Genomic DNA, 13986 nt, shown 5'->3' on the forward strand with positions numbered 1-13986 from the left:
ATATATCGTAATATATAGGAAAGGTTTTCGTCACATTGTAATATAAAGTGATATAAAGCAATATATGACCATGTAAAAGCACCATAATCAGCATAATCCCCAGCAAGAACTCACCGGTTTACTGATGCTAGCACCATTTGCAACTCGGAAGGCTTCCTGATTTCAATTGTCGTTGGCAGGATTGTCATGTTTCAATGGCACGCAGATAACGGCCTCGGCTATCTTGCATCATGAGGCAGATGCAGCTCTTTGGATGGAAGAACCGAGTTCCCGAGGAAGGTATCTGCATCACTTCTTTGCATAGTATGTCTGTCTGCTCGAATAATAGTTTTTCCTTTATTTACCCGAGTTGACCCCAGTGATTCTTGCATTTCAAGCAGACACGTCATGTCTCTGGAACCGGTTTTCCGTCAGCCGCAGGGCGCTTCCTTTGATGAAGGGGTTATTCGTGGCACCTATCAATAGGGTCTCGGTGTCAGACGACTACTCTGGTCAGTATGTGCTGTACGCCCTTTAAATGCACACTTTTCCCTACATGCTACTTCTCATTCTAGTGCCTCCCTCGATCTTGCAAGTCAGACTTGGATTCTGAAGCTATATTAGTATGTCCGCCTCAATTTCGGCGTCCCAATGGGGTTTTCCCTACTGCTCCCAAGAAAGCTCTGCTTATTCATGGGTTGACTGAATGGTCGGGTGCATGGGAGGGCCTCGCTCAGCTATTAGTAGCAGAAGGTCAGGTTTTGTCGATACCATAGGTTATGATGCTCTGTTTTCAACATGCTTCATAGGGTTCTTTGTCGTGGCACCGAATCTCCTCGGGCATGCATGGAGACGAGGGACCGACTACCGTGTGTCCACCCTTGCAGAGGATCTCCGACCATACTTCATCCAAGACACATCCTACGACGTGATTATAGGTCACTCATCTCGGAGGCCCGGTAGGCCTTGTCGCTCTTGCAATTCTTGCCCAAAACGAAAGAAACTGCTGTCATACTCCTCGATCCACCTCTCGAGATAGAGGGGACAAGCGAAATGCATAAAGGTTGGTTTCTGAACGAGGTCACGAATATCAGATCCATCGAGGAGATAGATGATGATCGTGGTTGGTCACGACGTGACTGCGTGTTACGTGTATTAGGAGTTTCAATGTGCGACCGTACCACTGTCGAGGGAATCTTCTCGGTAATATTGCAACTTGTGGACATGGTGAATGTTGCTGACACTTCTGCCGTTGTGATGAACAGCATAACGAGCCATGGTCTTTCAGTGGCCTGCTCAGAAACATTCCCCCCTCATGTGAAGATCACCGTGCTGGCATCAGATCCGGAGGCCGGCGCCGTTTGTGATACGGAGCACATCCCTAGTGACGTTGAGAGACTGAATGTCAGAGTTCTTCCGGGCATCGGCCACTGCATTCACTACGAGAATCCAGATGCTATTGTGGATTCAATCCAACTACCAAGAGCGAAGCTTTGAACAGTGCGAAGGAGAAGAGTGTTTGAAACCTAGCCTCCGCTTGTACATGAGGGACCGCAAAGGATACAGTAGTCCAGCTATGCCAAGATATCAGTCTCCAGCTCGAAAGAAAGATACAATGTTCCCTTGCTATTGCTGCAGCTGAACTTCATCGGGTCTATGGCTCCACGTCAAGCGTTACCACCTTGGAACACTTCCGACTCGAGCATTGTATTTGATGATAACTAGGAATTGTTCTCACTCACCATTAGCCTACAGTGATGGCTGCAGCAAGGCTTGAGCTCGTGTGAGAGCTTCGACAGCGAGTTCATGCATGGAATTATGGAGTACGACGCATACATGTGAGAGAGAACGCTGTAGTATAGTAGCATTATCGATTACCACTTCGCTGGCAAGTGGTGTCAGCGTATGAGAATTGCTATTGGTGCCACCAACAATTGTGACGTCGATGCTATTGACTGAGCTGTTATTTCAAATGGATCAGATCTAGGATGAGATAGCAATCCAGAAACAGCAACCTGCGATTGATAGTTGATCGAGACAGGTGAAGCGGGGCTGCTACGTACATTTCTTGACACCGGACAGTCTCAATAATAATCCAGTACGCATTTAGCTATCACCGCCACAGTATCTCCACGTGATCTATAATACCAGAAATTGTCTGATGAAAACCAGTTGTAGAAACCCCATGATGTTCCGAGTCATATCTAACTCCACCAGACGCCTAACCAGGTATAAGAACGCGTTTCAGACACAAAGTTGTGGTCAGCGGACTCATTGACGCCTACATTTCCATTTTCCATTATGACTCAGTCTTCTTTTGACGAGAAGCGCCAAACGAAAGACCAGACGCAAGATGAGTTGTATGAAATTCGAGGAAATGGCGCTGGAGATATCTCGCAATACGCAGCTGTAGCAGAGGTCGAGAAACACACCACTTGGTTTGTCTGGCTTCTTGTGGCTTGTTGCACTATATCTGGCTTGTTATTTGGTATGGGCCGTGTGCTTCGCTTTCATGCAACGGACTGATCAACCATACGATGCAAAAACAGGTTATGATACTGGGGTAATCTCTGGTACTCTAGGTTACCATCAACGGAGACCTTGGCCCGGCTCAATTATCGGATGGACAAAAGGTGAGCCGGATATCCAAGACCCAATTCCATGATCACTTGACCACGTCATTCTAGGAATTCATCACGTCAGCCACCACATTGGGCGCATTACTCGGGGGCCTTGCTGCTGGTGCCATGTCAGACTGGACGGGCCGTCGACCCGCCCTTGGCATCGCAGACATCATCTTCGTCGGCGGAGCTCTCGGACAGGCAGTCTGTCATACGGTATGGAGTATGGTATGTTTCCTTCATACGCCCTCATTTACCACACACTGACCACCAACTTGAATATTGCTAGATCGGCTGCCGGTTCCTCATCGGTATCGGCGTGGGTGTTGCATCGTGCATCGCACCTCTGTATATACAAGAGCTGTCGCCTACACGCATGCGCGGGCGCATGGTCGTGTTGAACGTTGTAATGATCACCTTTGGGCAGGTAGTTGCTTATGGAATCGATGCAGGCTTTGCAAATGTGAGTGGTGGTTGGAGGTGGATGGTTGGACTTGGTACCGTCCCAGCTGGTATTCAATTGATATGTCTGGCGTTCTTACCGGAGAGTCGTGAGTTTCTTTCCGCTGGTTATATAGCGTCATTTGCTGAGGGATGGCTAACGTTGTGCAGCAAGGATACTTATCCGGAAGGGCAACATAGAGGCCGCGCACAGAGTGTTAGAACGTGTCTACTCGGAAGCCACGGCTGAACAGATTGATTTACAGGTATTCTTAGCAGTTTGTCAGCCGAGCACTAGCAAATAGTCTGAACCACCTCATAGCTCCAGGTTCTCCGCGCATCGGTACAGCAGAGTATCGACATCGCAAATTCCACGACCTTCTTTGAGCGTTTCAACTCCATGATCACCGTTCCCGTAAATCGTAGAGCACTGAGTAAGACATACCCATTGCTTCGCGCAGTCTTGCCCGTACTGACGTTGCAAAGTCATCGGATGCGGCATGCAAGCGTACCAACAACTCTGTGGATTCAATACGCTCATGTATTACTCTGCGTCGCTCTTCCAGGAGATAGGGTTCAACCAGCCTACAGCAGTTGGACTGATCATCAGTGGGACGAACTTCATCTTCACACTTTTTGCGTTAAAGTATATCGATATCGTGGGACGACGGAAGATCATGGTGTTCTCTGCACCTGGCATGGTTTTTGGTCTCACCCTTGCCAGCATCGCGTTCCATTGTATGTTTTCTATTGATTACACGATAGGGTCAGATGACGGACCTGGACTTGGTAGATATGACACTGCATACAGGTGGCGATCTAGTCAATGGCGCGTCTTACTCCAGAACATGGTCAGCGATCGTTCTTCTCTCGATGATCATCTTCGTGGCATCGTATGCAACGGGCTTGGGAAACGTCCCGTGGCAGCAAGGCGAGCTCTTTGGTCTCGAAGGTCGCATCGTTATTTCTCCTACCTGTCAGTTCAGCACTGACGTTTTCATGCAGTCCGCGGCATTGGTACATCGCTCTCGACTGCGACGAACTGGGCTGGCAACCTTCTCATCGGCTCTACATACCTCTCCCTTATGGCGAAAATTACTCCCGCCGGTGCATTTGGGTTCTACGCAGGGCTGTGCTTGTTAGGATGGCTATTTTGCTTGTTCTGCTTCCCCGAGACTGCTGGGTTGAGCCTCGAGGAGGTCCAGAGCGTCTTTCAAGATGGTTTTGGGATCCGGGAGAGCCAGAGAATGAGGAATAAAAAGCGAGAGATGAAGATGCAGCAAGAGATCCAAGCTGGGCGGGGGGATGCATAATGAGCACACAGGGATACGTTATCGATCTCATACCTGGTTTGGTTGCCGAAAATTACTCCCGCTGAGTTCTACACAGGGCTGAATCTGCTAGGATGGCTATTCAACTTGTTTTGCTTACCTGAGACTACCGGGGTGAGCCTCGTGATGAGTGCGCAGAAATACCTAATCTCAGAGCATATTAAGAGCTACGATGTGATTGCTGATACTAGAGATGGGCGGACAACGGATACACGCACGTATCTTGCACAATTCATCTGAACCCGACATCAACTACCATTTTACCTGCCACACATAAGGCTGCACGAAGCTCGTGGTGCATCTATCGTTAAGCTTTCGTCGCCGTCCAGAAAGCAGTTTTATAAACGTATCCCAGCATAGACCGGGAATTACTCGTGTAAGTCGTGTCTATCATTCGCTCATCCTGATAGTAGATCGCCCTCGTCAGATTTACACAGCGGAATGCGATATAAAGACTTACGGATATCACGAAGCCGATTTTTCGAGCCAGTATTTTGACTTCTTCGAGATCAAGTTCAATAGATGGATCATTGGTTGCATTATTTTCAAAGTGCCAAAGCAGCGGACCTAATATGTGGTCAGCATCAAAACTAAACGAAACGACCGTCCTGACCCATGTTAATCCACACTCCACCAGGTGCTAATATCCTGTGGATTATACGAAGGTAGTTGACAATATTCTTTGCCTGAAGCAGCTTCATTAGGATAGAATACACATGAGCAGAAGCGAATTCGCACAGTGTCAATGAAGAAACATGTCAGAACAGCGTCCCATTGCCCCGCCTGTGGTTCGACATCGCCTTCCTCGTATTCTGCTCCATAAATCTCCTCGAAATCGCCTGAAACGTTGAGAAGCTACGATACTAAAAGGACCTGTCAATAATCATACCCGCAACTAAGGAAAAATTCGAGCCAGCCGGTAGGGCCGAGGGAAGGACATCAGGTATTTTCACTGGGTGTAACATCGCGTCGCGGTCAGGAAGGTTGGAGAAAGAATGGACGTAAGGGTATATGGTGTATTGTCCAATTGTGTCAGTCCTGCGACCAGAATCAAATGTTTAAGCCAGTACACTCAGATCCCTGCTTTTCTCACCTGTTTAAAATAAGATAAGATGCAAGAAGCATATAGTGAGAAAATTCATTTCCCTGACAGGCGAACCCTAGCAAATCGATTAAGTCCGATTCAGAAGAGAGACACATGAACTCTGCAAACCTAAATTCGCAACATCATAAGCCAACCGGCCGAGACCTGCACCAGGAACGAGCACCCGGATATTTTTCCTGGTGGAGTGATACATCTATATCGTCCAGAGGAGAATTTAGAGCCTAAGCTAACCTTAACTCCGGAGATGGTTTGTCCGAGAAATGCGCGACCAGCGCGTCTTTCATTGGCATATAACACGTTTCGCGTTCTTCTTTTCCCTGTATTGCAAGCCCAGGTTATATACGCTGAAAAGGGCAGAATTATAAGTTTACCTCCTGACTCCAGTCTCGTACAAATTGCTTCAGGGTGCTTCGCAACTTGTCCATGTCGAAGTCCGTAGGTTTATACTTTCGCTGATGCTGACTGACATTCGAATGGTCATGCGAGTGATTGTGGGGGTGCGGGTGACTATGAGAATGTGAATGCACGTCACCTGCATAACATTGACAATGTTAGGCACAAATCAGATTCTTTCTCGTACAACTACAAACCATGCGAATGCTCGTGCAAAGTACCGCAGCCAGCCTTGTCCTCATCTGCATCTTTAGGAGAGTCGAGATCATGGCCGAAGATTTCGGGGTTTGCTACAATCAGCTTCAAGAATTCTGCATTGGCCAGAATGGCTCTATCCACTTCTTGAAGTTTTTGTCGGTACCCAAGGACATCGAGAAGATCTTTGTCACCCTGAGAAAGTGTGTAAATGTCTTTTCGTCGCCTGTTATTAGCTGCTAGCTGAACATGTCGGACGAGCAGGCGATGCATAAGGACAGTGCGGTGCGTGATGATTAAAAACACCTGCCGAGTATTGGGCATATTGTTGGAATGTTGCGATGACATTAGAGAAATGTTTTTGTTCCTCTTCGATTTCAGCATCCGAGAATGTTTGGGACATTGTTCGAGAGACAAGTGTAAGTACCGCTAAGTAAGATCAACGTGATTCGAAGCAACCGAGTCAGAAAAGGGTAATTATAGATGGATGAGTCAGCGACTTCCGAATTCAATAACATCAAACAACTACGTGCGTAGTCTTGACTTTCGTCTAACCAGGTACAGTAACGTCAAGGGGTGAATATTAATCCCCGCTGGCTTACTCACGCATCATCGCCTAGGTAACACAGAGCAACATAGCTTGGCTACCGCTGCTTATCATAGCACAGCTGAACACCGACTCTATGAGTTAACTTTACCTTTTTGGTTGAACTTGAAGAGATACGACGCAAGATCTTCGTTCCCGACACTATTTTTTGATGGATTCTATGGATGCTGTAGTGCGGAGCTCGGCATCTAGTTTCCTTGCGGCTGATCATCAGTATCGTACTAATAGCGTACGCGTACCCACTCAGTGACAGATTGACGCCTCGCAGAGTCATCATGCTAATATAACTTACGAACAGCATACGAGGCCCGCATGAATATATATAATCTGGGTCGATCTAATACGCTAACCTTACCTTCACAATGTCTGGAGCAGCAATAACTATTGGACCAGCGGTGGTTGGATCGATGATCGCCGGCTACTTATTTGGCTGCTCGACGATGCAAACATACACTTACTATAAGCGTTTTCCAGATGATAGAAGAGTATTCCAAATTTTGGTGCGTTATCTTTGCCTTGCTTCCAGTCAAAGCTAATTGAACTTGTAGGTGGCAGTCGTGATGTATGTATCGATGCATCTCGATATCGACCTCGAGGCCTGATTCATCCCAGGATGCTCACATTTGGACATATAATTTGCATCATGTATTGGACATGGACCCTGACCGTTACAGGTTACGAGAATCCTGACGGCGTGACCATATTCTCCAGTTCTCGGGACGCAAACATCGTCCTGACACCCCTGATTAGCACTCTTGTTCAGGTAGGTAACGACCGATTCAAGCACGGTTCCATTCAACTTAATTATGCAGATGTTTTTCATCTACAGGTTGTTCAAATTCTCAGGAAGCAGGACAATCGCCGCGTTTTGTGGCATTCTCAGCATATTGAACCTTACCGGCACTTTGGTAGATGCAGCCAAGGCACTGGACATTTCTACGAATAGAACAACGGAAAACGCACGAAATTGGTTGACAATCCTGACTCTCGTTGCAGCCGCTGCTTGCGATTTGGTGATCACGATTGGTCTGGTGTATTTCCTGCAGCGTGAACGCAGGCGAACCACAGCTCACAAGTAAGCTGTACCATCTCAAGGTCTCTCTCCTCTAAACGATTCCCTTCCAGAATACATAATATCGCTGATCGTCTAACCCTTTGGGCAATTGAAACTGGTCTTGCCACCAGGTAAGCAAACTTTACATCCGAAGGTTTGACCATGAGGTTCATATTCACAGCATGTCTTCCGTCTTAATTATTGTCTTCGTGAGTCCTTTCAATAACGATTGTGGTGAGTGCTGCTAATGTCAATAGTTTTGTGCCATGAGGGATACTTGTGAGACAGTTCGTCATAGCTATGGAATCATATTTGAACATTTCCACTCTAGTCTTATGGACTGCTGTTTACAACATTCTGGCTGATGGTGAGCATTACTTTTCACGTCTTAATATACGTATTTCCTCAATTTCAAAATAGTTTATACAAACTCGCTCCTAGCCGCGTGAGTCACTCTGCTCAGGCGGGTCAAATAGGGCTGGAGCTAATGCGGACACAGACTCAATAGCCGTAAAACCACTCGCATTCAGGAGACTCGTGTTATCGATTTTCCCAGTGGTTGCGACACACCACCTGACCTTGTCAGCGAGAAACCGGAGACTATTAATTAGATTGTTGGTTTTCCCTGTCTATTTTACACCGCTCTAAAGTTATTGTCATGCTGTGTAGACTCACATCCAATCATAGTGATCGACGATGAGTCGACAGTCAAAGTAGTCATCGCTTCCGTGAGCCAATGACTCCGCTTAGGTTCGGCTCCACGCAAATCAAACATGCTCCGCATTAGTCAAAGTCGGTCAAGCTGTTGACTCATGTTCTCAAACATAAAAGCCTTGGGAGGCCCTTTACTCAGACTAACACTGCACCGACTTTTCCCCCTCCTAAACACAAGACAAACATGCCACCTCTCAGCGCTAAGGCATGGGAGAAAAAGGTATGCAGTGGTTATCTTGCACTGGGAAGCGCTCATTAAATAGGCTATGGCGCAGCATTCCCGAAAACGCGCTAATGGATCCATCCTGCGTCGAAATCCCGGACGTGGGGATGGCTCCACTTGGAAAAGCAGGGGCTACATTTGCGCGGCTGCGGTCGACGGTTGTTCGGTCGATAATGTTCACGACGCCGAGGAATACGACGCATCAGAAACTTTTGCCCCTGTGTCATTTAGCACAACGTTTTCCCTCTCTGATGGCGCGCAAATTTTACCCTCCAAGCACAAGCGCACAGGTGAAGCGCATTATCTTCATCATAACCTTAGAACGAAGTACTGAATCAACCTGAACATAGCCAAGAGCCGATTGGGGGACTTTGAGATCCTTGATTCGAACCCCAAAGTCATACCCATGAATGATGACCGCAGCGATACCGACGAGGACGAGTGGGAGAAAGTAGATGTACTAGATATTTCTGGCAGACGGCGCATGACATACTCGCAAGTGCTCCAGAGTTCAGACGAGGGCTGAGTTAGTAGAAAGTCAGCATAGCCATTGGTAGCTTACTCGTCCGCGTACACTAGTAGTATTCATATTTGATACATGTCACCCTAACATTGAACATACGTAGTAAGGTGATTGGTACAATTGTTTGGCAGAGAAATTTAGAACAGACGACTAGACCAACAAAGCCCAGAAGTTCGACACAACCTCACGCTCGTGACCTCGTCGCCCGCGTCGTGCGCTTCACCTCCACCTCCTTCTTCCGCTCACCCTCATCTTCCTTCGAACTCGACGGGGTATTTTCCTTATCCACCGCTGTTACTGCACGCCTACGGGTCGTCGTTGTGCTCTTCGCCTTCCCAGGAACTAAAACATCGATGTCTTCCTCTTTCACAGGTGCGGTCACTGCCCGCGTGCGTCTCGCCCTCTGTGTAGGAGCTGGAGCTTCAGGCTGCGCGATCGAATCAAGGGGGTCATCCCCATCAGCATCGTCGTCATCTTCTGTACTACGCATCTTGCTCCGTGAGGGGGCACGGCTTGTTGTGATTGCGACCTTGGGCTTCGCAAGAACTCGTGGGCGTGCTTTCGCAGGCTCAGATCGAGCGACTGGGACGGGGGTGGCACGGCTGCGGGCTGCCCGAGTTTTGGGGGCCTGTGGGAGTGAAATGAGATATGAGATTGCGATAGGAAGAAAAAAAGAAAATTTACTGTTTCAACAACGTCCATTTTCGTTTTTCTCGCCGTTGTGGTACTAGCTACACGAGCCCTAGGCTCGGTACTAGCAGGACGCATCCTAGGCTCAGTACTGGCATCTCGGGTCCTTGGAGCAGCAGCAGGCTCTTCGTCCTAAACAACAACTTATGATTAGCTATCCACAAGACCAATCAAGAAAGAGGATGCATACCGAATTATCAGTTGTGATCCCTTTGCGCGCACGAAGCAGACGCGGTCTCGCAGGTTTCTTTTGGGCGATAAACTGAGGCGGAATCTCTCGAATCTCGTCTTCTTCTGCTTCGTCTCCTGCATCTGGTTTGGGTGCTGGCTCTGGTGCTGGTACTGGCATTTTTGCCTTTTCTTTCTCTTTCTCTGCACGTTTTGGAAGTACGATTGGTGCCCTTTTCGTGGCCGTTGCCTCCACACGCGAAACAGTCCTGGAAGTCGGTGGCTCCCTCTCCTTGGAGGCAGTAGCCCCCGTGGCCGTAGTAGTTCTCGTGCGACGACGAGCTGCTGTCGTCGTAGGCCCAGGACCAGAAGCAGGAACAGGAACAGGGGTCTTGCGGGAGGTAGTTTTCACAGGTTTGCGTTGCTCCTCCGTCTCTCTCCTGTTCGTTTGCTCCTCCCGTTTCATGTCACCCTCCCCTTCATCCACGTCCTCAACACGCGCTCGATACCCCTCAGGTGTAACCATCATCTCCCCAACACCCTCCAACATATCTGTTTCCATTTCCATTTCCATCCCGGTGCCCTTGCCAGCTCCGCGGAACAGCGAACGCATGCTCTTCACTGCCGGCGTACTTGGCACCGGCGCTGGGGGAGGGAAGAGATGCTTGAGTGATGCGAGGGCAGGTGTCTGCGGCCCCGCAAACGACGGTGCATTCTTGTGCTGCGGCCGGGAGGTGGGACGCGTGAGCTGGGGTAGTGGTGTCCTCTCCAGTTCGAGATCAAGGTCAAGCGCGATGCGTGTGGGCGAGAGAGGTGCAGGCATGTGTTCGGATGAGTCAGTCATCTCGAGGTCAGGTTCAGGGTGTAAAGAGGACCGAGGTTCCCGGAGCGAGGATGCAAGGCCGTTCTCTTTATCGCTGTTTTCTTCTTCTTCCTCGCCTGTTTGTTGTTCCTCATCGATGTCTTCTTCTGTGTTCTCCTCGACATCCATACGCTGCTCAGCGTCCGCTGTGTTGTTATCCTCGCCATCCTCCTCGTACTCACGCTCATCCTCCCCAAATGGACCCAAACTCCTACGCCGTTTCATCTCCTCCACAGTTCGCTTCATCCGATCCAACAAACTTCGCGTGTCCTCTTCATCTTCCTCACTATGTGGCGTCAGCGGTGCCTTCAAAGGCGATGGAGGGCGCCCGAAAGGCGTATGCGCCTTCGCAGGCATTTCCAACGATTTCACAGGGGAAGAGAAAAGCTTCATAGGGGATGAGGGGCCCGAATACATGGGAGCTTTCGTAGGAGATGTACTTCTCCCCCCGAATTTGGTTGGCGATACACTCCTCTCGCCTGATTTGGTGGGAGATGCACTACGCTCACCAACAGTACGGACGGCAGAATCAAGTAGGGAGGGCAGTTTCCGTTGCGTGTTACTGTCACTCGGGGCAGAGGGTGTGGGGGGTGCGACAGACTGCCGTCGCAGCCCTGGTACCTGTGCAAAGAAAGGGTCGGGGGTAGTGAGCGCTGATTTACGGCGTTCTTGGATGGCCTGGATGTTGGTGGTTAGCTGGAAGACGCATCATTGGGAGAGAAATGTTACAAGAAAAGAAGGTCAAGAGGGATGACAAGAGACACCAAAAAGGCGGCAATATATATGCGCCCTGTATCACAACAATCCGAGCTTATAGAGAGGCCACTTCAAATGAAACTCAAACTGCACCCTCCGTGCCATTCCCCAACTTCCAGAAAAGTAAAAGCAAACGCATGTACTCACCTTCCTCTCCTCCTCACTCACCCGCGTCCTCCCAAATCCTGTCCCTTCCTTCTCCTCTTCCTTCACCTCCTCCACACCTCGCACCTCAATATCTCCAATGCGCCACTTCGGCTCGACGCGTACTCTCTTAGCACCTCCCCATGTCTCTATAGGACCAGATGGTGCCGACACTTTAGAAGGTGACGGTACGCGCAACGCTCCACCAAAAGAGTTGCGTCCCGCACCGCGGCCAATTCCAGCGTTGATACCTGATTGTAGGTGCGATACTTGGGGCGTCATAAATGAGCCCAGAGGTCGTGGGGCTCTTGCAGGTGTAAGGTGTGGTTGGGCTTGGGGTGCCATGTAAGCAGGAGGTGGGGAGGAGGATGGGGGTGGGGGCTGAGCGTCCTGGTCGATGTCCATTCGATCGTGCTGATGTTCGTGGTTAGCATGACAAAGAGAAAAAAAGAGAGGCTTACCTCGTCCTCATCCTCATCTTGCTGGTCATCGTCGTCATCGTTTTCTTCGGGCGCAGTGGAACTCGAGCGGAAAGGCCATACAACGCGTGCACGCACGGCATTGAGAGATTGGCGCCATGTGCTTGGTTGAGGAGTAGGCTCCTCAGCGGTGTCTGAGTCTGCGCCACTTCCATCTTCGTCAGATTCTTCATGCTCGATCCCTGCACTTCCTTCGTGCTTGTCATTTAATTCTTCGTCGTTACCATTCTCATTCTCATTCTCCTCGACCTCCTCCACAGCCGTCTCGCCTACAATCACCTCTTCGACTTCTTTCTCTTCATCCTCTTCTTCACGTGCCATGACGGCACGATGTACACTGCGAATAAGTACAGCACGGTGCAACGAGGAGCGAGTACGCTTGTTCGGAGTCTTGTATATGTTCATACTTGGTCTTGGCCTATGCATAGGTGGGGTGGGCGGAGGAAGGGCTTGGACATCGACATGCTCGAGGATAACAAGATCCCTATCTTCCTGTACGACATGTGGAGTGTTAGACTCCACAAGCACGATTTCCTCTTCTATTTCCTCTGGTTCTGGGGTGTGGGAGTTCTTCAGCGCAGAGGGCTTGCGCGGGGAGGGCACAAGTTGTTTGAGTGGACTCTGGAGAATTCGGAGGTTTGCAAGTGGATCTGAAGAGGGTTTTCCACGAGGGGTGAATACTTGAGCGCTATGGATCATGCTCATTCGTAATTTTCTCCGACCGCCGCCACCATTTTCAGGCTTAACGGGTGAATCGATGTTGTATAGCGGAGAACGTAGCTGCTTGGGCGGATAAGAGAATATGAAACGTTTCTTGTGTATTTCTATTTCGCAGTTGTTGGAAACGGGAATTGTTGTGGGAAGTGAGGCGTTGGTGGATGGGAGCACGGGGCAGCCGTCGATGGTGAGGCCTGCGTCGCCAAGAACGACGAGAAAAGCCTGCTAGCGAGTTCCAGCGGTTCAGTAGATTTAGATAAACGGTTTACGGACCTTTCTTTCCTGAAATACAATTTTTGCATGCAGAGCACTGATCTCTGGGTAATAGAGACGCACACTGCACGTCGGATCGCGGCCAAAGGTAACTGCCTCCTCGTCGATTGGGAATGCTGCTACCTGTTCATCGGACGTCCGTTTCATCAGCCGCAGCGTGCCAAACAGCCCCATTTCGCTACCGTCCATAGTGATGAGCGAAGTTCAAGCTCAAGCAAGACTTGACGGCGTTTGTTTGGTTCGCGTCATGCCAAACGTGCAGGTCATGTGATCGCGTAATTTAGGCTACGAGGCGCCTTGGGCGGATGGTCAGCATGACAGCATCTGTCATCCACATGGAAGCCCGACGCCCAACTATCAGTCCCTTGAGAGACATTTCAGAGCCGCCGGTATAATAAACGAAGCTGAGTAAACCGAATTCAAGAGCTACCGTGATATCAATACGACGAATCCTTGTCGTGCCTGTCAATCTGCATCTCATCAACTCATTCACCAAGCATACTTTACACACCTGGAACCTGGTACGCACGCGCCCGACTACATTCGGTTCAAAATTCGAGCAGAAGGAGGAGGATACGATGTCACTCTTCATGTTCAGGGCTTTTTGGCTTGGTGGAATTGGCCCTGCTGATCATAACGCCTCGAGATTGTACAGTGGCACGTGAATTTCAACGCTATCAGGTAAGTACGATGGTCCTACCCCGACCAATT

At 49.4% G+C, this 13986-nt stretch overlaps 5 protein-coding genes across 5 annotated transcripts; 3 read left to right on the top strand and 2 right to left on the bottom strand.

Annotated features, from left to right (window-relative positions):
- Nucleotides 1-29: 29 nt before the first annotated feature.
- F5891DRAFT_1246677 (uncharacterized protein) lies at nt 30-1476 on the top strand (the record flags this gene model as incomplete). Its single annotated transcript, XM_041369820.1, has 6 exons — nt 30-303; nt 360-495; nt 555-574; nt 604-732; nt 789-907; nt 943-1476. Exons 1-6 carry the CDS (start codon nt 231-233, stop codon nt 1474-1476), a joined length of 1011 nt encoding a protein of 336 aa, XP_041222183.1. The 5' UTR covers nt 30-230.
- Nucleotides 1477-2336: 860 nt separating this feature from the next.
- F5891DRAFT_1053583 (general substrate transporter) lies at nt 2337-4495 on the top strand. Its single transcript, XM_041362578.1, is given in 9 exon segments — nt 2337-2542; nt 2562-2612; nt 2667-2828; nt 2890-3151; nt 3213-3307; nt 3364-3475; nt 3528-3779; nt 3835-3993; nt 4047-4495. 9 exon segments carry the CDS (start codon nt 2492-2494, stop codon nt 4352-4354), a joined length of 1452 nt encoding a protein of 483 aa, XP_041222184.1. The 5' UTR covers nt 2337-2491; the 3' UTR covers nt 4355-4495.
- F5891DRAFT_589744 (N2227-domain-containing protein) lies at nt 4432-6504 on the bottom strand. Its single transcript, XM_041372385.1, has 11 exons — nt 6376-6504; nt 6068-6308; nt 5849-6009; nt 5709-5794; nt 5586-5653; nt 5466-5532; nt 5262-5410; nt 5111-5211; nt 4986-5058; nt 4833-4939; nt 4432-4775 (listed from the first exon to the last, which is right to left on the bottom strand). Exons 1-11 carry the CDS (start codon nt 6466-6468, stop codon nt 4680-4682), a joined length of 1242 nt encoding a protein of 413 aa, XP_041222185.1. The 5' UTR covers nt 6469-6504; the 3' UTR covers nt 4432-4679.
- Nucleotides 6505-7034: 530 nt separating this feature from the next.
- Nucleotides 7035-8337, top strand: F5891DRAFT_1192953 (uncharacterized protein; the record flags this gene model as incomplete). The annotated part of the gene is made up of 10 exons (XM_041367670.1): nt 7035-7172; nt 7221-7234; nt 7285-7435; nt 7485-7747; nt 7798-7857; nt 7908-7935; nt 7984-8005; nt 8058-8093; nt 8147-8171; nt 8226-8337. 10 exons carry the CDS (start codon nt 7035-7037, stop codon nt 8335-8337), a joined length of 849 nt encoding a protein of 282 aa, XP_041222186.1.
- A 3226-nt stretch (nt 8338-11563) lies between these two features.
- F5891DRAFT_1053592 (uncharacterized protein) lies at nt 11564-13488 on the bottom strand. The gene is made up of 3 exons (XM_041362579.1): nt 13276-13488; nt 12268-13224; nt 11564-12220 (listed from the first exon to the last, which is right to left on the bottom strand). The coding sequence occupies exons 1-3, from the start codon at nt 13462-13464 to the stop codon at nt 11702-11704; spliced, it is 1665 nt and encodes a 554-aa protein (XP_041222187.1). The 5' UTR covers nt 13465-13488; the 3' UTR covers nt 11564-11701.
- Nucleotides 13489-13986: the final 498 nt, after the last annotated feature.

Source organism: Suillus fuscotomentosus (genome assembly GCF_016647785.1).
Source record: "Suillus fuscotomentosus strain FC203 chromosome Unknown F5891scaffold_54, whole genome shotgun sequence".
Classification (NCBI taxonomy): domain Eukaryota; kingdom Fungi; phylum Basidiomycota; class Agaricomycetes; order Boletales; family Suillaceae; genus Suillus; species Suillus fuscotomentosus.

Coding starts and splice junctions, on each gene's coding strand:
- F5891DRAFT_1053583 (XM_041362578.1), top strand. CDS start 2,492: ATGCAACGGACTGATCAACCATACGATGCAAAAACAGGTTATGATACT. Junction 2,613..2,666: donor AATTATCGGATGGACAAAAG/GTGAGCCGGATA, acceptor ACGTCATTCTAG/GAATTCATCACGTCAGCCAC. Junction 3,994..4,046: donor CGAGCTCTTTGGTCTCGAAG/GTCGCATCGTTA, acceptor GTTTTCATGCAG/TCCGCGGCATTGGTACATCG.
- F5891DRAFT_589744 (XM_041372385.1), bottom strand. CDS start 6,468: ATGTCCCAAACATTCTCGGATGCTGAAATCGAAGAGGAACAAAAACAT. Junction 5,795..5,848: donor TACGAGACTGGAGTCAGGAG/GTAAACTTATAA, acceptor CTTGCAATACAG/GGAAAAGAAGAACGCGAAAC. Junction 5,059..5,110: donor CATGTTTCTTCATTGACACT/GTGCGAATTCGC, acceptor AAGCTGCTTCAG/GCAAAGAATATTGTCAACTA.
- F5891DRAFT_1053592 (XM_041362579.1), bottom strand. CDS start 13,464: ATGGACGGTAGCGAAATGGGGCTGTTTGGCACGCTGCGGCTGATGAAA. Junction 13,225..13,275: donor TTGTATTTCAGGAAAGAAAG/GTCCGTAAACCG, acceptor ACTCGCTAGCAG/GCTTTTCTCGTCGTTCTTGG. Junction 12,221..12,267: donor AAGATGAGGATGAGGACGAG/GTAAGCCTCTCT, acceptor CACGAACATCAG/CACGATCGAATGGACATCGA.